The 27,580-nt window shown below is 39.6% G+C and overlaps 2 protein-coding genes across 2 annotated transcripts in view; one reads left to right on the top strand and one right to left on the bottom strand.

The window, feature by feature from the left end:
* Positions 1 to 3,828, top strand: part of Cerkl (CERK like autophagy regulator) — a 106,060-nt gene extending 102,232 nt beyond the window's left edge. The window contains exons 12-13 of the mRNA XM_006972504.4: positions 1,213 to 1,391; positions 2,196 to 3,828. Of these exons, the coding sequence (XP_006972566.2) occupies positions 1,213 to 1,391; positions 2,196 to 2,277 (261 nt within the window). The 3' untranslated portion in view covers positions 2,278 to 3,828. The remainder of the gene's footprint in view (positions 1 to 1,212; positions 1,392 to 2,195) is intronic.
* Positions 3,829 to 4,396: 568 nt separating this feature from the next.
* The window catches only part of Itga4 (integrin subunit alpha 4), a 70,922-nt gene continuing 47,738 nt past the window's right edge, over positions 4,397 to 27,580 (bottom strand). Inside the window, exons 17-28 of the mRNA XM_006972507.4 lie at positions 26,633 to 26,709; positions 14,217 to 14,367; positions 13,094 to 13,189; positions 12,373 to 12,452; positions 12,000 to 12,089; positions 9,827 to 9,917; positions 8,859 to 8,966; positions 7,917 to 8,042; positions 6,652 to 6,771; positions 5,481 to 5,579; positions 5,002 to 5,121; positions 4,397 to 4,627 (exon numbers count right to left, since the gene is read on the bottom strand). Coding sequence (XP_006972569.2) covers positions 4,532 to 4,627; positions 5,002 to 5,121; positions 5,481 to 5,579; positions 6,652 to 6,771; positions 7,917 to 8,042; positions 8,859 to 8,966; positions 9,827 to 9,917; positions 12,000 to 12,089; positions 12,373 to 12,452; positions 13,094 to 13,189; positions 14,217 to 14,367; positions 26,633 to 26,709 — 1,254 coding nt within the window. The 3' untranslated portion in view covers positions 4,397 to 4,531. The remainder of the gene's footprint in view (positions 4,628 to 5,001; positions 5,122 to 5,480; positions 5,580 to 6,651; positions 6,772 to 7,916; positions 8,043 to 8,858; positions 8,967 to 9,826; positions 9,918 to 11,999; positions 12,090 to 12,372; positions 12,453 to 13,093; positions 13,190 to 14,216; positions 14,368 to 26,632; positions 26,710 to 27,580) is intronic.

The raw sequence follows: 27,580 nt of genomic DNA, 5'->3' as shown, positions 1-27,580 counted from the left end.
CAGCATATGAATTCTTGGATGGGGGACACAATTTATGTTGAACCTTTTTGCAATTGAGTTCTTCAAAGTAATTAAGATAGCCAAATAATTTTATTAGGAATACAGATACTAATCCGTAATCATTTCAAATTTTTAGAACGATGGCTTGGGAATTATCCCTTAATAAACATAGTCTCCCCTCCCCTTTCTGCATATAAACCTCAAGGAAGCACAAAGTTCTGTAAGTTGTTTAAAACAAATTAAGGGCCAGTCTTTCCCCCCAAATCCTTAGTTTACATACAAAGAACAAAGGCCCAGGAGATATTATAGCTTAATCTGTACAATAAATTGAGTTACACAGTGGAATCCATGGTTACTCAGCTCCCAGCAACTCTGACCAGCCTGGATCTCAGTGAGGCTATTTGAGTCCTGACTACATTAGATTTCCCACACTGGGTATAAAGCTCTCAGTGCCTGCCCCATCCTTACAGAAGCGACTGCATGACCACCCATTTCATTGGCGATGCATTTCTGTGAGTTAACCGAGAACAGCTGTGAGGGACTAAATCTCGTCTATTCCCTACCCCAGATATTCACGTCCTAACCCTTCTTATCTTGGCACCTCATCCTACTTGGAAGAAGGTTCTATACAGATATAATTGAGGATTCATTGTTTCCTCAACCCCCAATAATTTACTTTGGCAAAGAAAAAAAATGCAACTTGGACATTACCCAGTGACATTCTAGAATGGTTAATAACAACTATTTTGTCCTTTGTGTCCATTTGTTAAAACAGCAGGTGAAGACCTGGGAAATCATATTTGATTGCCTTTTTCCTTTCTCTTATGTACTGTCTATAAGTTTAGATTTAGGTTCTTTTGAATTTTAGGTTCTTTTGAATTAAATTCCAAGTGTGAAAGTTAATGCTCAAGTTTGTTTCACATTAGCTAAAGGTAACAATGAAGTCAGTGGGATCAATTGAAAAGTCTATCGTTAAATGGAAATTATAGCATTGTTATTGTTGGAAATTCTTCACAAGTATGAACTGTCTGTCATACAGTAGAGTTGATTGGACCTGGAAAGCTTCTGGAAAGAAGCATTCCCCCCCTCCCAGAAAACCTGGGCTATCTTGTCAGAGTTTCAAAATAATAAAAAATGTCAGTATGATGGTGAAACTTATTTGTAATAAAGGGGAAACAAGGCATCACTATTATTTGCATTTGTTCTATTTAGTTCAACTTTCCCTTTGTGGAGACTTACACCATTGAAGAAGTAAAAATCCATCCCAGGGGTAAAAGCAATGGCTACAACCAGCAGGAGGAGGGTGGGAACCTTGCAACTGTTCCAGAAAGCGGATTTCCTTGGAATGTGGATGGTGACTTAATGGAAGCTGCATCCGAGGTCCACATTAGGTAAGCCCACTAGTTCACACTCGCTGTGCGGAATAGCAGACATAACGCTACTAACAGAATATGAGGTTCTTCCTCTTAACTGCCCGTATAGAAGATTAAAATCCAGTAAGTTAGCAAACTGTAAAAAGACACGCACACCGTTCAATAAAGACAAATATGAGCATTTGTGCTGGCATTGCAAATCATTATTTTGCATAAGCTATACTGATAATGTGTTTACAATTTACAATGTTGGTCTTAGAGGGTAGTCTTAAGCCTTTTGGAAAGATAATATTTATAGTGCCACAGTTTCTAGCCCCCTCCCCCAAACTGGGCTGTAATACCATAATACTGTGTTGAACACTGCTTTTTTTTTTTTTTTTATCAAGTCCTGTTTTTTTTTTTTTTTTCAAGACAGCATATATAGCAATGGGGGCTCTTTTTCAAGCTTTACAAAGCATTAACCACATTGTACATATTGACAAGAGCGCATGATGGGTATGAATAGTTGTAGGAGCCTACACGCTCACTCCCAGTAAGCCCTCTGGCTTTTAGCAGGCTGAAGTGTATATGGAGCACCCCCAGAAGGGATGTTCTCACAACTGCCTCCTCACAGAGGCATTGAAAGATATTAGCCAGGCTGGAAAGGTGATCGAGAAGGTTCTGGAATGGTCACAAATGTTGGAGTTTTGGTCCTTCAGCTTGCTGGCTTGTAGTCCTGCTTGTTGGTTGTTAATCTGTGCTCTATGTAACACACTCATGAGGTATGTGAAAAATAACAATGGCAGGTAAATGAAATAATCAGTTTTATATTATTCTTTATAGACTGCACCCAAGAATGATCAGGCTTTATGGAGGAAGCCTGGAAGAAATGAATGATTCCAAAGTAGCATGTAATTGCATATAAAAGAAATCTGTAAAGTAGAAATTTACTATGAAGGAATATGGTATGTAACATATACACAAATAGAAAATGCATTTTTGAATGAAAGTATCTGTTTCAAACATCTATCTTAATGTAATTAGAAATACTATCTAGGTTTTTGAAAATCAAGATAAAAATATGAAATCAATGAAAAATCAAATTCTGATTTTTGGAAGGCATTTGTTGGATCTAATATAAACAACATTGTGCTATGTCAATATTGTTGAGGATATTTTTTGTTATTAATTTTTTTACAATTTTTTATAGCCTGATAAAATATAGATTTTATAAAATTTGAAACTCCACAAGGAGCTAGTGATATAACCATGAACAACTACTTAATTTAAAAAAAAAAATCTTTCCACTTAGGCTATTGTCCCCCAAGCCAGCCCCAAAATGTCATCTTTTGAAGTAACAAGATTTTTAAGCTTATTATACAGGTACATTTCTAAGTTTACAATAAGTTTTATTTAAAAATATACATAAAGTATCTTTCTAACTGGGCAAAATTGTGGCCCAGGAGGTAGCTGTGTTCCTTTGTACCCGAAAGGCTGGGGTTCGGTGGCGACACTTTTCAGTGTAATGATCCAAATTTAAATTTCTTCAGAGACCATCCTTTAAAAAGATAGGTCTAGACTGATATTGATCTTCATGTATTAACACAGATATCCTCATGAGATAACTACTTTAATTCTTATGAGAAAACTATAAATATGTACTTTTATAAAAAAAAAATAGCCTTAAAAATAAAAACACTTAATTAAATATTTGTCTGTGCACACAGAGTTGATGCTTGCACTCTTTTACTCAAGTTTCCTCGCTCAGAAAATCTCTTCCAAACCCCAGCACACTCTGGTTCTCCAGGCGCAGTGAACAGGCAACTCTCATGAAATCAGGAAATCTGAGGAAGGGCCAGCTGGCAGCAGAGATTTCCTGTAAAGCAATCTTTCTTCTTAACAGTGAAGGCTGCCCTTTCATCCAACACATGTTCAAAATCTGGCCATAGCTTTCTTACACATAATATCCAGATGAAAATGTATATTTGTCAAATCACATATATGAAATAAATAGTACAAAAAATGATTATGTAAAACCCAAGTGGAAGATATTTCCCTTTAAAATAGAACCTTGTGTAACATCAAACATACTATCTCATGGAAATTTGATGTCACATTTATTATGTTACTGCATACAAGCTTCATTGGTGACTTGCAGTTCAGTCTATGAACTTGTTTCTCCATATGTAAAACACTGTTGTTTTTTTTACAGTCCTGGTTAATATATATATTTAACCAGAAAAAGAAAAAACAAAAACATCCTAGTAGATATTCATGTTTGCTTAATTTGAAATAGTGAATGTTGTATGAAATATTGGTTCCCTAATCTTTCTTTGCACAGTTTTAAATCACCAGTGAGTTCATATTGTATCAGCATGTAAAGGTTAAAGTGCAATATTTATAATCTGTTATGAGGATAAAATTCTTAAGAATTGGTTTTACAAATAAAATTTTAAAAAAAATATTCCTGGGCACTCTTGATAAAAGAAAAAAGTAGAGTGATAATTGTCTCTTTTAGAAAAGTGTATATACATGCAAAAACAAGTCCAGAGAGGGCCGCTTGTCCAGGAGCCACACTTGTCCAGAAGCCATCCTGCTCTGCATGGATATTGTTCACCAGGCATTAAAAAATTGTATCTGCTGAATAAAAGGGCCATAGGGACACAGCCCAATGATGATGTGCCACCAATGAAAATCTTCAAATCCACTGTTGTAAAATGATGTATCCATTAGAAAATCTGGAACCAGCTTTTTGAAAAACTCTAAATGGCTTCAAAGATCATCATCATACTTTGAAAATGTCTCAAAGGTGTATTTGAAACCAACAAGTGCCCATTCTGTAGCATTTATTTCACTGACATGGGCACGTGTAGTCAATATCTCCTTGAAAGACTATTCCTTTTAAGTCCATCTGGCTTAATCTGGAGTTTCTTTCAAGTCATCTTCAGAAGTTCACTTCTCATGAGTAAGTCAAGAGCTTTAGTGTTTTTCTCTACTGATCCATTTGACTGCTGGAAAGCAACCTTTCTGTATTTTCTTTCTTCGAGATATTTATTCCCTGCATTAAGACATAGTATGTCACAAGTACATGGAAAAAGAGAAATTATCCTGGGTCTTATGAACAGGATCTTTCCCTAACCTACCTGAGTCTTTGTTCAGTTCTCTTAATTTAAAAGTCTTCAGTCATCGTTGTTTTTGCTGTTGACATAACTCCAGCTATCTCTCCTGTTTTCTTCTTGTAGAATAGATTTGTACTGCCTTTTAAAGAACCCAGCCTGAAAACAGATTAGATAACAAGCGTATAGTTCTGAACCAATAATATGCACATCAAATATCTAATCAGTGTAGAATACTTTTAAAACTATGTCCCAGGCTACATGAGCTGTGAAAAGAGTGTAAAGATGGTCAGCATGGAGCATGCTGGGTTAACTCTGGACTTGGCAGTAATATATACACACTCCACCACAAATTGATATTCAACATTATATGCATTTTTCCAAATGGACTCTTGAAATTAGAATAACTCTTAAATCAGTATTAGACATTCAGTTAGGGACAATAAAGACATTCTGAGTAGTTTAACTATTGGTAATTATTAAAGGTAGACTGTCCATAAAAGACAAGAAATTAATAACTGTTAAAGGATTACCTTCCACATAACACATGAAATTAGTAAAAGTACAATAAGTCCAAGAAGCAAGCTGCTGGTAATAATCACGATGGTGAAATGCCGTTTGGGTCTTTGGTGATGGAGCCCTTCCAAGAGAACCTGTGCAAGCAGAGCAAACACACACTCAGAAACAGCAGCGTTGGTGTTTCCCTTGAAAGCCTCCCAGGAGCCTACAGAGACCAGAGCTCCCCACCCTGTCCCGTTCCTAGTCTCAGCCCAAAAAAAAGCAGAAACCGTGAGCAGAATGGGCTCCATGGCTCTTCCTCTCATCCCCCCATTCTCACTGCTACCAAACTGCTCTCTGTGAACTTCCCATCAGTTGTGGAGAGTGGGTAAGGGCTTGAAAGTCCTCTATGACCTGGTCACACACTGACTCCTGACGTGGAGTAGTGCCAAAGGGCACTACTTACAAATACCCTCAAACTGTTTTCATACAGCACCTAAGAGGGCAATCTTACATGGGCAATGTTCTCATCCTTATTTAGCTCAATGACTTTTGGGTGTGGCTCTGGAAACGCTGTTGCTTTTATTTCAAACTTGAGTGATGAAGTCTCATCCTGTTTTGAAAAGAAATAATCAACAGAGTTTGATTTGTAGTTTATTTCATGAAGACATGTCAATATAAATACCACCTTTGCTATCTAGAATTTCTGTAACTTACTGAACTATAATGACTTCCTTTGGGCTCAAAGGTATGACCAACTATTTCATGGAACCCCTTTTACTCAATGTGGCCATGTTGCAAATCACTTGATTTAAATATTTTTTGCCAGGTTATTGTATACAATAAGTTATTGATGAGCAATATAATTTTTCTCAGTAATATTAAATTTTATCCACAAACAAGTGTTCTTGACCTGGCAAGCATTCCCTCAGGTTTGTCTTTCACTTGTTTCTGAATGAAATACACGCATCCTACTTAGTGTCTTGGTGATAACATCTTGTGCTAATGATAATAAAATCTAATTGTATGATCATCTGTGGGTGAATTCTGAGCTTTAGTATTTCAAGTAGGGAGTTTGTAACAGAATCCATAAAGCTTGGAGATCTGTGAAAGGGCTTTACAGATTCCATGAATATTTAAAAATACATTCATTTGTACATTTGTAGGGGTAAGTAAGAATACAGTATTTAGATATAATTTTAAAAATAAATAATACCATTTCTTTGCCTTTATGCACATATGGAGAGAGATAACAATTTGTTGGAAGTGGTATTCCTCCATCTCTGGAGTGCTGGAATTGTAGACTTGAGCCACCACACACAGGTTCAGTTGATAGATTTTGATGTTTTAGTTTGCTCTTCTTTGAAATCAAATTTTAATTTTACTTCTTGGTTTTAGGATTCCAACGTTATATTTTAAAGGATGATTTAAGGCTATGTGACTGAAAGGGAGTCAAGTTTCTCTGTTTACTTAAGGTTCCTAGAGAGTAGCATGCTTTCTAAACCAAACCAAACAACTCCACAGTTCATCTCTGTCAGTTGATGCAATGAAAATGAGATTTGGGCTTTATTCTCGAATTATATTCTCCTCTCTGTATTTGTTGAATGTTGCCATACTATCCTGTCTATGTAAACATGACCCAGTTTGTAGATCTATGTCACAAAGTTATCTGATGTTAGACTCACCATTTCCAAGAGGGATGGCCGACCTTCCAGCTGGATGTGAACGCTGGCTTCTTTCCCACTTTCCATTTTCCCAAAATTGCATAAGAAATCTAAACAGTGTAGATCGACTTTCATGCAATACTTGAAGAGAATGTAAAAACACTGCATTAAAATTTTCTACATTTAAAAAATTAACAGCTGGAGAAGACGGCTTCAGTAGATAGAACGCCTGCCAATAAGCATGAGGATAAATAAGAGTTTGAATGCCCCGATCCTGTGAAAAACTGGAGGGAGATTGCCTGTGCCTATAATCCCACTGCTTTGACCACAAGATAGGAGGTGGAGAGGAGAGACCTTTCAAGGGGCAGCTAGCCTCAAGCATGGTATAAGGGAAGGGCTGACCCCTGAGGTTGCTTTTTGAACACCATGCATGCACTGCAACACGCCTGTATTTTCTCAAAAAAAAATTAAATATGAATTTTAAATTTCAAAACATACTTTATATAAATTAAAAATCTCCTTACTGTGCCAGCAAGATGACTCAGCAGCAGGTCAAAGTACTTGCTGCCAAACCTGAAGACCTAAGTTCAAATCCCCAGAACCTACAGGATGGTAGAAGAGAACTGTTTCCTGCAAGTTGTCCTCTGCCTCCCACAGGCACACATGACATTCTTTCCTATATGCAGTCACAGAACTGAATACGATAAAGTGTTTTTAAATATCCTTAATGGCGTTGAGAAAACTGTCCTTTTTATAAACATCATCTTTCCTTCATAGCACTTAAAACTCTTCTTGCTTTAAATAAAACAAGCATTTTTTTTTTGTCTCCTAAATTATAACAAAGTATTCCAAGTGTAACATGTGTTTCTATCATTCTTAGTAACTGAACCTTCTGGGACAAGATGAAAAGTAAGATTTGTAATTAGAGTCTCCCCCAGTTACACGCTCTGTTTCTTGCTGCACAACCTCTCCAGTTTCTCTTATAAAGTCACCAAAATGGAAAGAATGAGAATCTCATGCTATAAATATGGCTGCCCGGGTGACTTGGTGTCAGGAGGATTCTGTACAATGTCTGGGTGGCACATGGGAGGCATTTGTAAAGCAATGAAACCCCGTAACACACATTTAACCCCAGACCCATCTCAGCACTGCGTCATGCCTGTTCTTTACCCGTGGAATATCGCCTAGGCTTGTATCCCTTACCATTTCCTGGCAGCTCAAGCCACCATTGAATTTGCTTTTAAATGTTTTAGTTTGAAATGCCTATCTGAAGGATGGAAACTTACCAAGAGTCTCTTATCAGTCTTTGAGAAGAATTTGAGTATGTCTGTCAAGGTCTCCGCTACACCATTTTGCTGTCCAGATGCACACTCTCTTCCATAGTGTTTAAAATGGCATTGCCCAGTAGTCGCCTAAAGACAGAAAAAAAAAAATCACCTGTCTTTGGAGAGAGCTCACACAACCTGACTTTAAAAGTTTTGATTGATTGCTTTTACTAAAATACAGTAAGCACCTCCAAAACTGTGAAAGTATTTTTGACAAAATTATTTGTGAAAGAGTAAATCTCTGGTAAGTCCACAAACAAAATCCTAACCAAATTACAACAGGTCATAAGTTGACAACATGGTCTGTCTTTACTGAAATGGGGAAGAAAAATGGCAAGTGAACATTAGCCTCATCTGGTTTCACAGAACAAAATATGATAAAACTACAGATCCTAATACCTAAATCTGGAATTCAAGTAAATTTTCAAAACAAGATTTCAAACTCCCTGACGTAGGTTTTTCTGGTGATTGCTATTGATTGAGACTCGGAGGTAAAAAGAAATCTCACGAACATGAGAACATCGGCATGAGAACTGATTCAAATGTTTCCTTAGAGGGGGCTTCCCTTCCTGTCCTTGCCATAGTGGCTTCATGCTTGTGCAACATTCTACTAACTATATCTCCACAGGTTCATGTCCCAAAGAAAGTAATATAAGACAATTAATAAAGAAGGAAGAAGCAGGTTTTCTGATTGTGTACGAGAATGCGGGTGCTGCCTCTGGCTACAGTCCTGAAGAAATGTATTATATTCAAGGTCCTCTCAGTGAATGCATATGGAGCTCACAGTATTGAGGGGGACTGAGATGAATGGGAATCTCCATCTTCACAACTGTCCTCAGGATAAAGGGGGTTGGTACTTAAGACACACTTAACATAGGTCAGACAAAGGGGTCACCTTTTTACCTGGACATCTAAAATGTTGAAGAGCTTATCAGTTTGAGGGAGAAAAGAATTGGGTACCATTATTTCCACACTAACATTTGGAGCCATGCTAATGCCAGTGTTTATAACCTGAAAAAGAAAGAAAAGAATTTAAAAATCCTTTTCATAATTATAAATGCAGAAGTACTAGCCGAAATGGAGGATGTATAGCTGGCAGATACACGACAAAGCAGGCAGACTATCCATAGTCATAATTTTTCCAGTTTAACCAGTTCAAATAGCCCCTCCAACATATGCCTGCTTTTCCTTTCTCTGGCCCAGTTTCATTATGTAATCCAAGATTTGTGTTCTATACAGTGCTATACTACTCAAACAATGCTTGAACAGTGCTTTTGACTAAAACAAACACTTTTGTAGACATTCCCTCTTAACACCTGTGACCAACCAAAATTTTTGCTTAATAGCTAAATCTTCAAAAAATGAGTTTTTATTAGTATATTAATACTTCTATATGATAGTATTTTTTGAACTTAAAAGAAAAAGAAAGGTTATTCAATACTGATGAAGCTTGTCCTAATCCTGAAGCCTGCCTGGATGACAGACCAACGACGTTGATCCTGGAGAAAGGTAAGGTAAATGCTTCCATTACATACGTGGTAATGTTGGGCTGGTTAAGGAGCCTCAACCAACTCTAGATTTCCTGATTTACCCCCAACCATGTTTTCCCTTGACTTGTCTGCCTTGAATGCATCTTCAGAAGGGTCAAGAGATCCCCAAACTCTGCCTGTTCCCAGTGTTCACATATCTTAGAAAATCTGGGACAAGAAAAATGAGAAAAATAACAGTAGCCTCAGAGGAAAGGGCAGCCAGCTAGTCACTAAGGCTGCGGGACACTGTGGGGACAGGAATCCCCCTGGAACAAGGCATCAAGACCAATCCTTTCTCCCTTCCCATTTGTTACAAACATCAACAAAACCAGCTTTGCTTACGTGGAAAGTGAAGTTCAGCTTCTCTGCCAGGCATGTTTCTGGCTCATTCTCTTCACTTGATCCATACACAAATGAGGTTGGGTTCACAAACCTGCCGGAAATAAGGTCGGCTTGAATGTACTTTTTGATGAGGGTCTGGACAGTCTGTCTTTAGAATTGGAATATAGCATGTTTAAAAGGCAACACAACATCCTTTTGGTTTCTTGGTCAGATACAAGCTCTAATTGATGAAACAACAAGCCGGGGGGGGGGGGGCACGGCATGCCTATTCTAACCAATATACATACTTGCCTTTCCCACACCTGCTGGCTTGAGCCATCTGCACTTTTTTAGCCCTAAGATGATTCATGCAAAGTTGGCAAGCCTGAGCCAAAGCTTTAACTTTCCCTCGGGGTGTGGTAGCTCCATCTAACCTGTTTATTATTTCTTGATGGCTGCTGCTGCTGAACCTCAAATTTCTGGGAACAAGCCAAGCACCAACTTATAAGACAAAGCTTTTGCTAGGATGCAAGATTTTTGACTTTTGAATCCTGCCATTAGACAAATGGATGCTGAGCAAAAAGCACTGAGAAGGTGCCATTCTGGGGAAGTCCCTACTGCATAAGTCACTCATATGTAGCTGCTAATAATAGGTGGTTCGAAATTAGGAATCCAGGAGGCAGGAAAGGTATTAGAAATAATCCAGCAACACATACTTGTGTAGTTTAATACTTGTTATCTTTGTCCCAAATACTAACATGTGAAAAGTGGAAATGGAAGTGCTCATCTTGTGAAAAATTGAGAAGTGTGCATACTCCCTGCTAGGAGACATGAATCAGCTTTGATTTGCTTTACCACTGACTCTCAGGGCCTGCTTTTCTGAAAAGGACCACTCCCTCCCTCCTTCATACAACTGATACTCAATTCCATCAGTTACAGAAAACGACCTTTTACTCAGTTGGATGCCTTCTTCATGCATGTTTAAAATGATGGAGGGATGTGTTATATTTAAAGCAATAAATAAAATGCATTTGTCCATTTTATTCTGTTAATTCATATCTTCTAGTGTTTTTAAAATGTATGTATGCACCTAGCACGAAGAGGGAAGTGGCCCATGAGTCCTCATCCTTAACTAAAAAGCTGTGGACAGCTAAGGCTTTCTGGGGAGGGAGAGTCAGTATTCTTTAATGCATGTGCTGCAGGTAGGTTGACCACATTTCAGTGAATGGCCCCACACTCAGGAATACAAGGGCAGCATAAATTGGAGTTTTTTTTTTATGACATAAATTTCTGTTTAGGAAGGTAGAGTGGATCTGGGTGGAGTTAGGGGAAGCAGTTGATGGATGAATATGATCGACATACATTGCATGAAATACTCAAAGAGTTAAATGTTTGTAGTGTAGTGATTACTGGGCATGCTGGTACATGTGTATAGAGTTAACATTCAGGATGCAGAGCCAGGATGATCACCAAAACCAAAAGAATATCCTTCTGACTATACAAGTTGCAGTCCAGTCCAGACCACACAGAGAGAAACTCTTGTCTCAAAAACAACAAAAATGTTTAAGACACAGACTAATAGCTTGAAAAACTGCCAGTGGAGTCATTGCAGGTTTTGGTATTCCCCTTATTCATTCTCTAGCCACACATTTTGAATCAGAGAAGGATCCACTCAGAAATCACTAAAACCACAAGAAAACAATAAAGCTGGCCCCCAGGGTTCTGACTGAGGAGCACTCTCAGGGTTCAAGAATAGACAGGACACACCTCACAGCCTGCTCTCTCACGCCTTAGTCATTTGCCACACAGGTAGATGTGGGCTCTGGAGAGCTGCAGTTTGGCTTTGTGTCTCCCCTGCCATGGCCACCGGGTGCCGCGCCGGAAGCTGCATACTACACAACCCTGCGCCCCTTGTTTGCAAACTGCAGGATGACCGTGGCCCACTGAAAGCTTATTGGGGCTCTTCCAGTACAAAATCTCTAGCAGCTGGCCACGAGTTTGATGTAGCATCAGAGCCGATTAGAGAGTGGATTAAAATAATGAATCGCCAATCAAGCAACTGCACTCGGAGGCAATCACAGAGACACAGTATCTTTTCCACTTACACATGCTCAAACACACTTCCTTCACTAATATAAGAAAAAAAGCAGGAGTGAAAGTCCTCTCTAATCCAGAGGCGTCTGTCTCTACTTACCCGTGAACAGTCAGCATAACTTCATACCTTAGAGGTATCGATAATGTCACTTTGTTATCCTTCACCTTGTCCATTTCTTCTTCATTTTCACTGTAGAAACAGAAGACCATGTGAGAACCCAGCCTCAGAGAGCATGACCTGCATACCGTGCAGACTTAATAGAGGGCTGTCTGGTAACATTGGGGGAGGTAGGACTAGAAAGAGAAACAGCAACAGGACATTTCCCGACAGGGTTGGTAGAAACTGCTCTCTTCATTTCCACTGCTGCTGCTTATAGACAATTATCAGAGCATGGCTTCATGGATCCCTAAAAGCCATCTCCAGAATGTGGCATGTCCTTTATGACAGTTATTTCTTACACACTGAACCATACCAGGAGGCCTGTACAATGATGCTGAGGTCCTCATCTGCCCGGCTGAGTGAGCTCACATCCAGGAGAAAGCTAATATCTACCTGCAAAGCAGAGGAAAAGACCCATCTTTTAATTCTAAAATGCATTTTTATGGATTGAAATATTTTCATTGTCCTTAATAGATTTTGTTGTTGCTCAAGGAAAAGAGAGTGGACTACTCTAGATGTGGCAGAAGTTCCACCCTTCACTCGGTAGCAAGACACAGAAACCGTTGGGTTCAAAGCGCAAGCATTTCCATGCATCACTTTCAGAAACAAAGCCTTCTCTGGATGTAAAGACTGGCAGGCCCAGACGGACACCATTAGGAACGCTTTAACAACTTGGTTGAGGACTGTTGCCAAAAACACCTTTTTTGTATGGCAGAGGTAACATGCCTGGCAGACAGGGCCACCTGGGATGGGGGTGGGGGTGTTGGAAAAGAGCGAACAGGCAAACATTCTGATTGACACATTTACTTGCCTGTCTTGACATAACCGGTTCCCTGCTCACCCCCACCCCCGACCCCAAACAATGAACGTTGCTAAGAATATGAACACAAGGCCCAAACACTTCAGGACACTTTGGTCTCACTTAGCTTCACAACTAAGTTCAAAAATAGATTTTTAATGCGACACAAAGGTAGGAGAAGGTAGAAAAACACATTCCTATTGGCAAGTGAAAATCACAAACACTAAACGCTTACTCTTGAGAGACGATCCACATATATGTAGCCAAGGCTGCAGGCAAGTTTCACCATGCCAGAGCTCTCTTTCACCTCACAGTTTATTTGTTTCTCTTCCTAAAGGAAAAAATAAAACAATTAATCGGGGGAGAAAGAGAGTTAGACATTCATAACATATGTTTAGGGATGGCTTTTAAAAATGTTGTCTTAGGAAACAATTTTCTGCTTAGCTTGGGAATAATATGTAGAATTATAATAGAAGATACAGATGTGTATACATAAGCAATATGCATATACTAATACCCATGTAATTCTCCATAAACAGCTCCTGGGTGTGAGCGCTCCTGTTTCCCACTTTATCTAGGAGGAAATTCTTGAAATATTAGGGAACAAGAAAGCCACAAGGTCTGTATTTCCTCTGTGTGATATAAATGAAATCTGTTTAAAGCCTTTAATTGTAGTATGGTAATCCTGATAGAAATATATCAAAGGATAGGCTCTGAGTACCTAGAATTTCTCCTGTTCCTTTTGAAGTAGCTGCTCAGTGATGTGGAGAAAGTGTAAATGGCTCCTTTTAAAAGGTGAAAGGTCCCTGGGGCTGACTGGCAAGAGGATGTGGAGATAGCAAGGCAAATGTGCCGGAGGCTTTTCTCTTTGCAACTCAACCTTACTAATACTTCACTGATGGACTAAAGTGACAATAATTGGAGTGCTGTGGTAACATACATCTATGTGTGTACTCCAGGACCTGACTTGAAAAGAGGATTTCAGGACTGAGGAAGGCTGATAGTTCAGACGTACTGGATGAAGGTTGAGAGCCTCAACTTAAAACATAGAGCAGGAATCCTGGGTTCATTAGCATGGAGGATGCTTCAAGATGAGCATTGTCAGCATCTTAAAAACATGTGTCAGGGATGAAGTAGTGGCACCCCAGGAGAAAGAAGAAAGCTAACATCTTTCCACTTAGGCCCCAAGGAACTTGTGTCTCAGAGTTAGGGAAAAAAGAATGTCAAAATAACTCAGTGATGTTGAAACCTTATGCTGAAAACTTGAGTTGTTTATACTAAATCAGTGGAGTAAATATGGCCCTTAATGTTTGTTTGAAACTTGAGTACATTCTACTATTGTGGTTTCTAGCACTTACCAGTTCTAAGATTTTAATGAAATATAGGCCTGTGGGGAGTTGGATGTTCAGGGTTGTTTCATAAGCATCATCTCCAGCATTGAACACAGACACATTTAGCATTATGGTCTTCATGCTCCCAACAGCAAGATAGGTTTTATTTTCATATGGCCTAGAAATTAAGTAACTGAAGTAAAAAATTCTTTCTCCATATATAAAATATTCATGGATATAAACTATTAACTTAGAAAAACAACCACAAACAATCTCATACAGACAAATTTAAAATTTTTATCTCTCATTTCAGATATGTTCAACCAGCTGCTCCCAAAGAAAAGTTTGATACTATTATTTGTTTGATTTTTAATTAGTTATTATAAAATATTCTTTTGTTTTAATGCCCTTTTGTTTAACTTACCTTTTCCCCATTATTTTGTAAAGTTTTTATTTAATCTTTGAAAAGACATTGATTGAACTAGCTTCTACCCAAGCCAAAGATTAGAAGAGGGGAAACTGAGGAACAGGGTGAATGAGAAAACGTAAGGGGATTTGGGCAGGAGTAACGCATAGAACTGCTCTGGCCTACAGGTGGGTGGTACAGAGATCCACTAAGGAGACTACCTTTCTGACACAGTTAATTGGTTGCCTCTGACAAAGCTAATCACAGAAATGAATCAGTGTCCTGTGAACTAAAAAACAAAGGTCACTGGAGATCTAGACATGTGGGGACAGGCCTTAGGAAAGTCCCCAGCATTTGGAGGTAAGGTTTCAGTTAGCTCTGCTAGGCCTTGGCAGTCCAATCTGCAATAATGATAAACTGACTACTCGGTGAAGGTTTGGATCAAGAGCACTCCATGAAATCCCTAAAATGTTTCAAGTATGCAGAACTTTGAGCAAAATGAAAGGCTACAGAACTAGAACATTCTAAACCCTTGAGCCAATTGCTCATTTCTGCAGAGCACAATGTCTACCTTTTCCAGGCAAGAAAATAAAAATAAAAATAAATAAAAAATCCTCACAACTTTCAATTGCAGTATGTTATGATTTTCTAAACTTTTCCCCATAGCAATCAAGTAATTTCAAAATTAAAAAAAAAAACGGATTAATTAATTCAAACTGGAGAACGATGTATGCCATACCAACTGGGTGGAGACAGTCTAACCAAGAGGCATAAAAAGATACTTAAGAACAGATTTAAGATCTCTGATTTAAAGTAATACTTGGAGATGGATGAATCATCTAGTAAAACTGGAAGCCGCATGTAGTAAGTTAGCCACTATGCTTTCTAACAAAGCATATTGTTAAAATGCATTTCCGCACTTCACAGGAAAGACAAAGGACATATTTTCAAATAACCATAAACAACTATTAGAAATACATGGGGCCGGGCGGTGGTGGTGCACACCTATAATCCCAGCACTTGGGAGGCAGAGGCAGGCAGATCTCTGTGAGTTCGAGGCCAGCCTGGGCTACAAATCGAGTTCCAGGAAAGGCGCAAAGCTACACAGAGAAACCCTGCCTCAAAAAAACAAAATAACAAAAAAACAAACAACAACAACAACAACAAAAACAACTATTAGAAATACATGGAAATAACTCGTGAATGACCAGGTCTTGATCATTCATCTGATTTTTCAGGTTTGCTAGTCTTCAAGATCTTTTTGATAACAAAGTCTGACCATTTTAGAGTCGATGTAGATTATACCTCCTATTTCGATTTCACATTCGTCCTCCCCTCTGCTATCATGCCAACGGTGCCGACTAGACAATGCCCACAGCAGGGCAAGTGCTGCCAGTGACTCTGAGAGAGGGAAGCAACCCCACTTCTCAGTAGGACCCTGGGGCTCCTGAGGACTGGCTTTTGCCTCACTTTCCACTGCACAGGGCATTCCCTTGTATTAGCTGCATCCACCCACAGACTGCAGCCTAAACACAAGATGCTTTCTGACTTCCTCCAAGTTCCCTCCACCTTGAGTATTCCCTCCCTTTTATGTGCCAACTTAGTTAGTCCTTGCCCCTGGGGGTCAGCTTGAACAGCAGTAACACCCAGGAAACACGGAGAAGCATATTAGCATATTTTACAATGTCAAGTCAGTTTCTCTCAGCACTGATCTAAACTTTCACGGAAGTGAGAAGCTGGAGCATGGTTATCTGAGCATAGAAATTAGTCACTGTGTTAAAAAAAATTAGTATCAGATGAAAAGGACTGAGTTACAGTCAAGAGACAAATAAAAAGCCAAAAAAATGTATTAGGTATGGATCTATTCACTGTTTTTTTTTTTTTTTTTTTGGTTTTTTCGAGACAGGGTTTTTCTGTGTAGCTTTGCGCCTTTCCTGGAACTCACTTGGTAGCCCAGGCTAGCCTTGAACTCACAGAGATCCGCCTGGCTCTGCCTCCCGGCGGATCTATTCACTTTTAATGGCTTATGGAATCTTTTATATATATGCTGTGAAATTGTAGCTAGATAGTATGTTTGTCTATTCTAAATGATACAAACATTTCAAATGTCTCACTAAAAAAATTAATGTCCAACACTATGAAGTCATATGATCTCCACTCTAGTCCACATCCAATATGTTAGTAGTGATGTAGCTCCTGAAAATAACCAGATTAATGACACAACGCAATCAAGGCAAAATCAATACTGGAAGGACAAACTACTTTCCAAAATTATGAAGTCTTCTCAAGCTCGGAGTGGATAAGCAAAGTTGTGGTTTAGAACCCTTTTCTCCAACACTTAAAACCCCAACAGCATATTTCTAAGAAACTGGACCACTTATTTACTGCATAAAACTTCTGCCCCCTTTATTCGCTACTTTCTCCTATCCAAGCTCTTGGTGTAGAAGGTAGCAAACATCCTAAGGTGTGACTCATTAACCGTGCCACATATGTCACGTAACATAAAAATGAATGCAGGTATGAAGCTGGCACCCAACCCAAGAAAAGATAATGTCCACATGGGAATACACACACACACACACACACACACACACACACACACACACACACACCTGTAGCCTCCCTTCCAGTGACTGCCCAGACCATTAACTTTCAAAATCTAATGCTCTAGTTTTGCCCAGTTTTATAGTTCATAGAAACTGGATTAGAGAGTGTGTAATCCTTCCCTGTAGCTGTGATTTTGAGTGCTGTTTCTTTTACTCAAAATTTGATCAAGAAAATGAACTTAAACCAGTGTTTGCAAATGTCCGTGCTCCACCCCAGGAGTTGTTCCTCTTCTTGTTTTCTCACTCAGTGATCATCTGGGCTCCAGCAGTTTTCAATGTAAAGCTATAACAGTCTCATGCTGAACACATACATACATGTAGCTTTGCTGTGTATGGTCTCTTTCCATCCCTCCTCCCCTCCCCTCCCTGTACTTCTGTTTATCTGAACTTTGTTTTTAAAATATAAGATTAATTCCTTACAAATCTCTGAATCTTGGTTTGGGGAGCTCAAATAAGTTATACTAACAAAATAAATTTATGTAACAATAAATACTATAGGAAACTATTTTTACCTAGAAAAAATAAAGCTGTACTAAATGATTGCTACATAAAAAGCAAGCAGGTCAATAGAGCAGGTATCTGGAAACTCCTGCCTAAGGTTAAAAGTCATTCCTTTGTTTTCATAAAGTTTTATAGAGTCCAGCCATTCTCACTTTTGCACTACAAGGGTACAGATGAGCAACTGAAACTGTGTACATTGGCCCTCGAAATTTTAAATATTGCTTTCTCTTTATAAGAAAGATTAGGCTGGCCCCTGCTATAAAGCCTATTTGACTGATGAAAATAATTTCAAATCGAACAAGAAATGTGATATAACTATACTTAACTAAAGCCCATTACTTTTGCTGTTATTTTTGTTTTAGATTGTACTCTTTTTGTTGTAGAATTGATTCATACTATAGGTAGACCAGGCTGGCCTTGAACTTATGATCCCATTCCATGCTCCCGAGTACTATGACTACAGGCATGCATCAACATGCTTGAGTTCATTCTGAGTTCAACAGAGGCTTCTTTATTTCAGCTGGCAGAGGCTATAGGATTTCTCCCTTAGAATCCCCATGTAGAAACAGAGAAAATAATCCAGCCCCCTAGCTTTAACCACCCCTATAGTACCCTGTAGAAAAGAAGAGAAAAAATAAGGGACACCCCATGCGAACTAATTCTCCTTTCAGAGCCTTGGATTTGAGAAAAGGCACAAAGAACATGTAATAAGAAACAAAATAGTCATTCTAGGCCCTGGCTATCATTTTATCCTAGAGATGTTTGACTGGGTGCTCATGGGCTATCCCAGCACTTAGGAGGTGGTGCGGTTTGCCCATGTTGTGAGCCCGTGGGCTTTGCCAGCATGCATCTTCTTGGCAGTGCATATTAAATGGTGAGAAGAGAGCCGTGCTGCCTTCTCTCTACTGTTCTATCCTCATGTTACGACCGAAGGGACTTTCAAGGTTCTCTAAAAGTAAACTTCAGCTTGACATTAAAGTTTAATTAAGACTTGTACAAGAGCTGCTTAGAAATAGATGTTTATAAAATATTCTGGCTTGGAACCAAAGCATTAGTCACTGAACACCTTTGGGAGAGAAGTTGGCACTCCGACAAGCAACAGAAGGTGGAAGCGTGGCACGCACAGGCAGCTTCGGAGACGGCAGCCGAGCGGAGCAGCACCGCGCTCACGTTGTCAGCAAGACTCCTGGTTTCGTTTCCATTTTCAGCTATTTTGCACAATTAACCACAGTCCTAAATCTACTCATTTTAAATGTTCCCCTCACTGTAGATTTTGATTCTTTAACAAGATGCCGTTGGAAAGACACCAGCCAGTGTTCTACATGATATGATGTCGAGCCAGCGGCACATCTGGACGGGTGGCACAACCGAACCACAGGCTTCCTCGGGACTCACAGTTCACTCTTCATTAAAACATGCATAATGCAGGCTTGAAATTTACAAAGCTGCTTAGAGTCCACACAACTGACACAAACCCAGGTACTGTGCATACACGGAATCATAACTTAATAAATGAAAGAGGAAACGAGAAAGCTCTAATACCAGGCTCTACATTTTGTCCCAGTGAACACGACTGGATTTTACAAGATGTTCTCAAAACCTTAGTATTGTCAATCTGTTCTTTCTTGATAAAATCAGTCTGGTCTCTGTAGCTTACTTATTTTTGATCAGGATGGTAGGGACCAAAAAAGAAAGAAGGGAAGAGAGAAAGAAAAGAAAAAAAAGATGCCAGAGCAAAATATAATATGAATGGTTCTCACATTTTAATGTTTAAAGAAACACAGCAGATTTCACACTTTAATGTTTAAGGACACACAGCAGAATTATTTGACAAAAGAGTAGCCTTCACGCTAGGCTGAGCTCCAGGAGTCCAATCAATGAGAGAGAGGAGGGATTTTATAAGTAAGGGACATCAAGATCATGATGAGAAAACATACAGAGATGGCCAGCCAAATTAGTAGAAACCTATGAACTGTGGGCCAATAGCTGTGGAGCCCCCATAGGACTGGACCAGGCCCTCTGCATAGTTGTTTAGTTTGAACTGTTTTGGGGGCCCACAGGCAGGGGGATCGGGATCTGTCCCTGGTGCATGAGCCGGCTCTTTGGAGTCCAGTGCCTAGGGCATGACACCTTGCGAAGCCTTGGTTCAGGCGAGGAGGGGCTTGAACCTGCCTCAACTGAATGTACCAGGCTCTGCTGACTCCCCATGAGAGATTTTGACTTGGAGGAGGTGGGAATGGGGTGTGGGTTAGGGAGGAAGGCTGGGGGGGGGAGAGGGGGGAATCTGTGGTTAGTATGTAAAATGAATAGAAAATTTCTTAATATTTTTTTTAAAAAAGGGGTAGCCTTCACCAAGTGGCCTCCAGTCCAAAGTCAAGTTTTAATCCTCTTTTCTTTTTCTTTACTATTATTGCAAAGAAAATAAAACACTGAGGAACCTTGCCCACTGGGATAGACCAACTATTGGACTTTATTTATTGAATAAAAGCAATAAAGTTCAAGGGGAGAATTGAAAAAGAGTTTGGATTGGAAGTTGGGTAGTGAGTGAGTGGACTTTTGTATAGAAGCATGTAATTCATTCTTCCCAAGTTTTGTGAGGTCAATGAGACTTTTTTTTTTTTTTAAAAAAAAGGACAACTCTATAGATTGGCCCTTTGAGGAGTTAAAAACATGGTGTCAGGTGCCATCCACCACTTACTGTCTGCTCACCAATGAGTTCCCCACTTCCTGCTAACAGAAGCCCAGATTATTCAGGGAGTGGGCCACATTCCCTTGATATTACAGAACAAGAATTTCTAGTTCAGCTTTGGGGAATGAAGTCTGATAGCTAATGTGATCATAAGAGCTCCATTTTCCCTGAACCATAACAGATTTGGGAGACTCCACGCTGTCAAATTAGAGTAGGCATAAGAAGGACTATCTTTTCTGAAAAACCTCCAAAAGAAAAAAACAAAACAAACAAAAACACTCTTGTTCTTGCACCGCTTTCCTTGATAGGAATGTTAGGGTTAAAATATTATAATCATAAAAAAAAGCCAAAAGAAGATGCAAAACAACCACCTATCCAGGCTTCCTAGCCGCATACAAGACCTACAGCTGCCATCTCCTTGCCGACATTATGCCACAAAGACATTATCTGTAGGTCAGGATTAGTCAACATCCTATTACAGGAAGTTCAAAGTGCTCCTAACTATTATCAAAACAAACAGGTCATTTACATCCTGATCTATATGAAAGATCTGACTATAAACTCCTTGATGGCTAATACCAATTATTGTGATTGGGATAACTAACATCATGTTTGTTCACTGTTATTTTTACCATGGTAACTCCTCTGGCTGGTTTACTGTCCCAGGAATTTGGAACATAGGTAGAGGCCTCAGCCTAATGGAACCATGAGGGAATGTGAATCAGCACTGCTCATCATATCCTGAGCGTTTATTATTCCCGGCATCAGAAACTCATGCTCTTTAGTGAGTAAATGCATTTACATAAACAGGCATCTAGATCTGGGACACATAATACCATTAGTGCCAGCAGAGTTAGAGCCAGAAGTAGGCACACAACATATGGCCCCAATTTGCAGACTGTTACTGAGAAAGGAAAGAAGACACCTACATGGAGAGATGCTGTATTTTTGTCTGACACAGAGTAACTTTTTCAAAACACAGTCAAAAGCTTTCTATGTGGCTCTGAAACTTAATTAGGAGAGTTCTCATTTGCACATCCCTCAAATGAGTTATCATTAACCTCATAGAAATAGTGTGTAACTTTCCAAATTGATTCAAAAGGATTGGTGCCCACTGCTTTACAGTGGACTTCATACCATTCCAAAAACAGCAACACCTTTTATTGAACTCTCAAATGGACCAGGCCTTGAACTTGGATTAAGTGCGTTTTTAAAAATTAAAATATCTTATAAAAAAGGCACAATTTCTACTATTTTAGAGCGAAGAGAGAGGAGGTTAAAAAGCTTCTCTTTTTCAAGACAGGGTTTCTCTATGTAGCTTTGCGCCTTTCCTGGAACTCACTTGGTAGCCCAGGCTGGCCTTGAACTCACAGAGATCCGCCTGCCTCTGCCTCCCAAGTGCTGGGATTAAAGGCGTGTGCCACCACGGCCCGGCTAAAAAGCTTCTCTTAAGAGGCTACCCTGCTGTTAAAATGGTGGATGTAAGAGTTGAACCTAATCAACATGACCTCCCATGTGAAAGTCTTCATCACTACATTGCTTCCCTGGTTTTGGTGTGATAAAGACTTGTAGAAAATAATGGAGCAAAAAAGGTTAAGTGGGGTAGGAATGAGAGGACAGGGTAGAGGAGGGATAACACTAAAAACCTTTTTAAAAAAGCCAAATGAAAACGTACTATAGTAGAAGTTTCCTAAAATGTACTCATATACATATATATGGAAAGAGTTATCTTATAATGAGGAGGTAATTCCTCTTGCAGACATATCATAGGCTAGCAATAAAGGCTCAAGGATAGAAGAAGGCTATTGCTTCTGGCGTTGTTGGTCAGTGGGGTCCCCTAGACCCTAAAACATAACAGGGTATTACCATTACTCTTCATCACCATCTAGAACTTTATGGTGAGACTCTATTGCTAAAGAAGCATAGAACATTGAGAAATCAAGCTGGTACTGACCTGGAAGCCTCATCCCTATGTTTCCGCAAGGACAGAAGGTGCTATGAGTACTATTCAGGAGAAAAGTAATCATCAGCCTCACCCATCTGTGAGCCCTGCATGGTACAGTAATGACCACCCTGGCAAGACACGGCCACAGATGCAATAGTAGCACAGGTGTTACGGGAGCAACCAACTCTTTTCTGATTGGATTTAAGGGCCACTTCCTGAGATGGAACTTAAGCTGGGGCCAAGAACCCAAGGCCCAGGTATGTCATAGGACCAATGGAAGAACTTGGCATTGTCTGACTGAGAAGAATTCATGGTCTTCCCCAACAAGGTAATCAACACTGTACATTAAGCTTTCTGCTCTTTCCTACTTGATCCCTTGTTCTACATTTAACAGTCACATTGGATCTTTCATTTCCCAAGCTGTCCCCTAAGTCTTCATTCACCATCCAGGAAATTGAATTTCCATTGTAACAACCCATAACTTTTCTACATGTTTCTTCCTTCCACAATTGCAAGGAAGCAATCAATTATCTTTCCCAGCTTCTTAGCCCAAGCTAAAGTGACTCTTAACTCCTTTTCAAGGCTAACTCCTCTACTTATAAGTCTTGGAACTCTTGTTCTCTTCTCAGGAAACCTCTGTTAGTCACCTCCTGTTCTCCAGGCATTCTGTTAGGCTCTGAGAATACAGACTTGAGGACAGGACTTGCCTTACAGCAGGTTCCAGGCCAGAACCTGGAAAGATTCTCAATGCAGTGTGTACTATGTCATAGACCTAGGTGTATGGAAGGGTCTAGGGGTAAGGAGCTGGAGACAGAGACTGCTATCTTTTGGAAATGCTGAGATTCAAAAGATAAATGCAGGTTAATCAGGTGGATGAATAGGAGAAGTGAGAAAATGGCCGGTATGAGAATACATGGCATGGCCAAACAACTGTAAGCATTCTTCCATTGATGATAAAGAGACCTAGGGTAGTGGTGAGAAACAGGACTGGAGAGTATAAATTTTAAGTCTAAAATGAGATACCAAATCATTATCATTTACCAATCAACTAAGGGCTCCTTGTACCTCCACTGTAGATGTTAGATTGGTCATGCTGGTCACATAATGATTAGAGTACTAATGACAGTGCCTGAGAAGCCTGAAGACTAGATGATCTAGGGAGACTACTGGGTACCTAGTTTGTAAAATAGTGAAGATAGACAAGAGAGAGAGAGAGAGAGAGAGAGAGAGAGAGAGAGAGAGAGAGAAGGTAGACAATACTATTAAGTGGCAGTACTTCAAATTTTACTAATTTATAGGGTCTTGCTATGGAACAATCTTGTACACTGTAAATATGTATTACACTCATTAGCTAATAAATAACTGACTGGCCTATAACTGGGCAGGAAGAGATTGGGTGGGAGAGCCAGACTAGGAGGATGCTGGAAAGAAAAGGAGCAGAGTTGCAGGAGTCGTTGGCCAGACACAGAGAGAGCAGGATGGGAAGTATGTACATGAGGTAAATGAGCCTTGGGACAGCACATGGATTAATAAAAATGTGTTAAGTTACAAGAGATAGCTAAAAATGAGCCTAGGCTGTCAGCTGAGCATTTATATTTAATATTAAGTCTCTGCATAGTTATTTGGGGAGCAGCTGGCAGGACAGAAATGTTTGCCTACAGGATCTCAAGCATTAAAAAAAGTAAATAGACAAAAAGGTTGAGATCTAGGTTTCTCACTCAGGCAGTGAAGTAATGGTTACACCAGTCCAGATTAATGACTAATCAGAATCAATCTATGGGATACTGATAATTCTTGCCATACAACAGACCATGGGATGTGATGTTCAAAGATGCTGATGTAGGCATAGGCAGCGTGGGAAAGCCAGGAGGGGTCATAGTTGTAAGGTTACTCAGGAAAAACATGGTCCTGTGTAAATGGGTTGGTCATGAATGGGAATCAGAGATGATCTGAACACAATTGAGGAGAGGCTAGATGAGAAAATACAACAGGACCTCAACAAGGCGATGAAAGCAAAAGAGCTTAAGCAGCTGAAGTAAAAGGCTGCCAGACGCTTCAGGGCAAGTCCAAGAAGGAACTGAAAAGCATCCTTTGGGATTTAAGCCAAAGGTTACCCTTTCTTATTTACCCTTTCTCAGCCTCTGACCCGCATGTGCTATGCCTTTTCATGATTAAATAAGTCACACTCAAGAAATATATAAAAGTCAGAAACACACTTTTAATCCCAGCACTTGGGAAGCAGAAACAGAGGGATCTCTGTGAGTTCAAGGCCAGCCAGGTCTACAGAGTGAACTCCAAGACAGCCAGGGTTACATTAGTGAGATGCTGTCTCAAGAGAGAGAGAGAGAGAGAGAGAGAGAGAGAGAGAGGAGGGAGGGAGGGAGGGAGGGAGGGAGGGAGGGAGGGAGGGGGAGGGAGGGAGGGAGGGAGGGGGGGGGGAGGGAGGGGGGAGGGGGGAGGGAGGGGGGGGAGGGGGGGAGGGAGGGAGGGAGGGAGGGGGGAGAGAGAGAGGGAGGGAGGGAGAGAGAGAGAGAGGGAGAGGGAGGGAGAGAGAGAGGGAAGGAGAGAGGGAGAGAGAGAGAGAGAGAGAGAGAGAGAGGGAGGGAGAGAGAGAGAGAGGGAGAGGGAGGGAGAGAGAGAGGGAAGGAGAGAGGGAGAGAGAGAGAGAGAGAGAGAGAGAGAGAGAGAGAGAATGGAAGGAAAAGAAATATGTAAAAAAACAACAACTATCTTTTGTGTCCAGTATTCCCTTCTTGCCTTAATCACCATTCCTGATATTTGAGTACTACTGCACTGAGATTTTCATCTTAAAATTTGCTGCTAACACTTTCCTTCTGCATTTTAGATGCAAACTCCATGACCCTTCTCATCATTATGTTATCTAATCTTGATATGAAATGTTAATATTAATGCTACCTTTTTATACCCCCCACTGGTTATCAGGGCTTGGTTTTCTGGAGATTCTTTTATAGTTTCTAAAAGGGTTCCTATTGCTTTTAAGATCTTTAAATAAAAGTACTCCCAACATTTGATATGCAGTTATTTATTCTGTAAAATTTACATTTCTTCTCCCTATGCAAACTTACGAGTCTCTAATGTGTAGAGGGAATTTTAAATATAATGCTGAGAGTGATTTTCAGTTAGAGAGCTATGTATCAAAGCCCCATTTTCTTAGTTACATTTCCTATTGCTACGATAAAACACCATGACCAAAATTAATTTCGTCTTACAACTTGTAGTCCATCAACCAGGGAAGACAAGAGCCTGGAAGCAGGAACAGGTGAGAAGTGGCTTGTTCAGGCTGTTTTCTTCTAGCACCCAAGGCCACCAGCTCAGAAACGACACTGTCTACAGTGAGCTAAGCCCTGCCACATCAATCAGATCATCAAGAAAATGCACCACGGGCTTGACTCCAGACCAGTCTGGTGAAGGCATTTTCTTAGCTGGTATTCACTTTTCCCACATGACTGTTCCTTATGTTAAGTTGACATAAAATGCAATAGTATACCCACCAAATTGAACTTGTTACAAGTAGCTCTGGCTTCCTTTGTGTCCCACTTCCTGAACCAGTTCTCATCCCCTTGCCCTGTCCCTGCCACATCCTTATCCTTCTTTCATTTCCTGAGGTCCACAGATGTGCAAAACAATTTGAATATTGGGAATCTCTACATGATACAAAATTACAGTGGTTTATTCTCCATTATAAAGTAACACTAGACATCCCTTTTTATCCAGTTCTTGCTAAATGCCAGAGGCTAGTCTAAGCACATTGTATCCTCTTATTACTCTGGTTATCATCCTATGAATTTAGAACAAATTGGTTTATTTTTTCAAATTTGTCAAAATACATTATTCTGCATATCAGTTTGAGTTGTATAACCCATTTTTCTAGCCATAAAATATACTAACCATTATATAATAAAGTTCATTTTTTACCAGGAAAACTCTTATTACTAGGCACTTAACAAATGTTGAAACATAATTATGACTATGATAATGATATCCAAAAATGAATTAAATCCTGAAATATCTTCTAATTTACAAGAAAAAAATTAAAGCACACTTCATAAAACTTTAGGGCTACTCATGCTTTTATTCTTTAAAAAATGTTAATGCTCATATATATATATATTATGAATGACATAGGGATCATTTAATACTTCACAACAAAATGTTGTCAGTTTGTAGATTTTTTTTATGATGCCAACACTCATGGGTTAGTTCCTCTCTCACTGGAACCCATATACATTTACCATTTATGTACTTTTGATGAAAAACAGAGTAAACTATACTTACTTCAAAAATCCAATTCTTGCAGAAACTTGAAGATCAGCAGAACAATTTTCATGGGCACAAAATCTTGCAAAATTTATCTGGAAATAAAACATTATAACCTTTATTTTAATTTCTATGTATTTAAAGAATAAGGCACCTGTGCTTGACAAAAATAAAAGTCACACATCAAATTATAACTTACGCCTCCCCCAAGGTCCAATCTGAGAGAGAACTAGTCAAGAGATTCAAATACATAGTTTCAGGGCTAAAAAAACTTCTCAGTTCCCATAGTAGATTCTAGGCCTAAATTTGTTAAGTCAAATATTTGTATTAAAGACACTATGCAGATATTTAGAATATCAGCTGCAAAAGCACCCTTAATCTGCTTTCCCCCTACTTTCTCCTACTACATTCTGATCAAATTTATTACACAGAAGTATGTCTACCTTATTTTAGCTCAGGAATGGGCAGTGAATTATATCAAAGAGTACAGCTATACACAGAAACTGAGAGGCATAACTTTGTGGAAGCATTGAACAAAATTAAACTGTAGCCTGTCATGAAGATTTTTTCGATTTATTAATTTCTAATTATTCAAAAGGATCCATGAACAACACTGCAGGGTATGCATCTACTCCTCAGGAAGACCTGAGGGATACACTATGTAAAAGCAAAGAAATGAAATAATTGATGACGATGGGGATAGGAGAAGAGGGGGGGAAGGTGCAAATAAAAGGGGCAATCTCGAAAGTCAAAGAAGGAACGACGCACACGCACTGGGAAGTGAACAGTCTCACGGCATGACAGCGTAGACACCCACACCTGGAGAAGTGCAAGCGGAAATGTTCCCCCAAGTGATGAAGTCAGTATGATTTTCGTTCTGTGGTTCCTAATTGGAGAGCACGTGGTTCTAAGAATAAAATGCAGCTACAAATTGCTAACATTTTCCCCTATGTGTTTAACAGTATT

Source organism: Peromyscus maniculatus, chromosome 4 (genome assembly GCF_049852395.1).
Source record: "Peromyscus maniculatus bairdii isolate BWxNUB_F1_BW_parent chromosome 4, HU_Pman_BW_mat_3.1, whole genome shotgun sequence".
Lineage (NCBI taxonomy): Eukaryota > Metazoa > Chordata > Mammalia > Rodentia > Cricetidae > Peromyscus > Peromyscus maniculatus.
The sequence above is the reverse complement of the archived record's forward strand: the minus strand, read 5'-3'. Positions and strand labels throughout refer to the sequence as shown.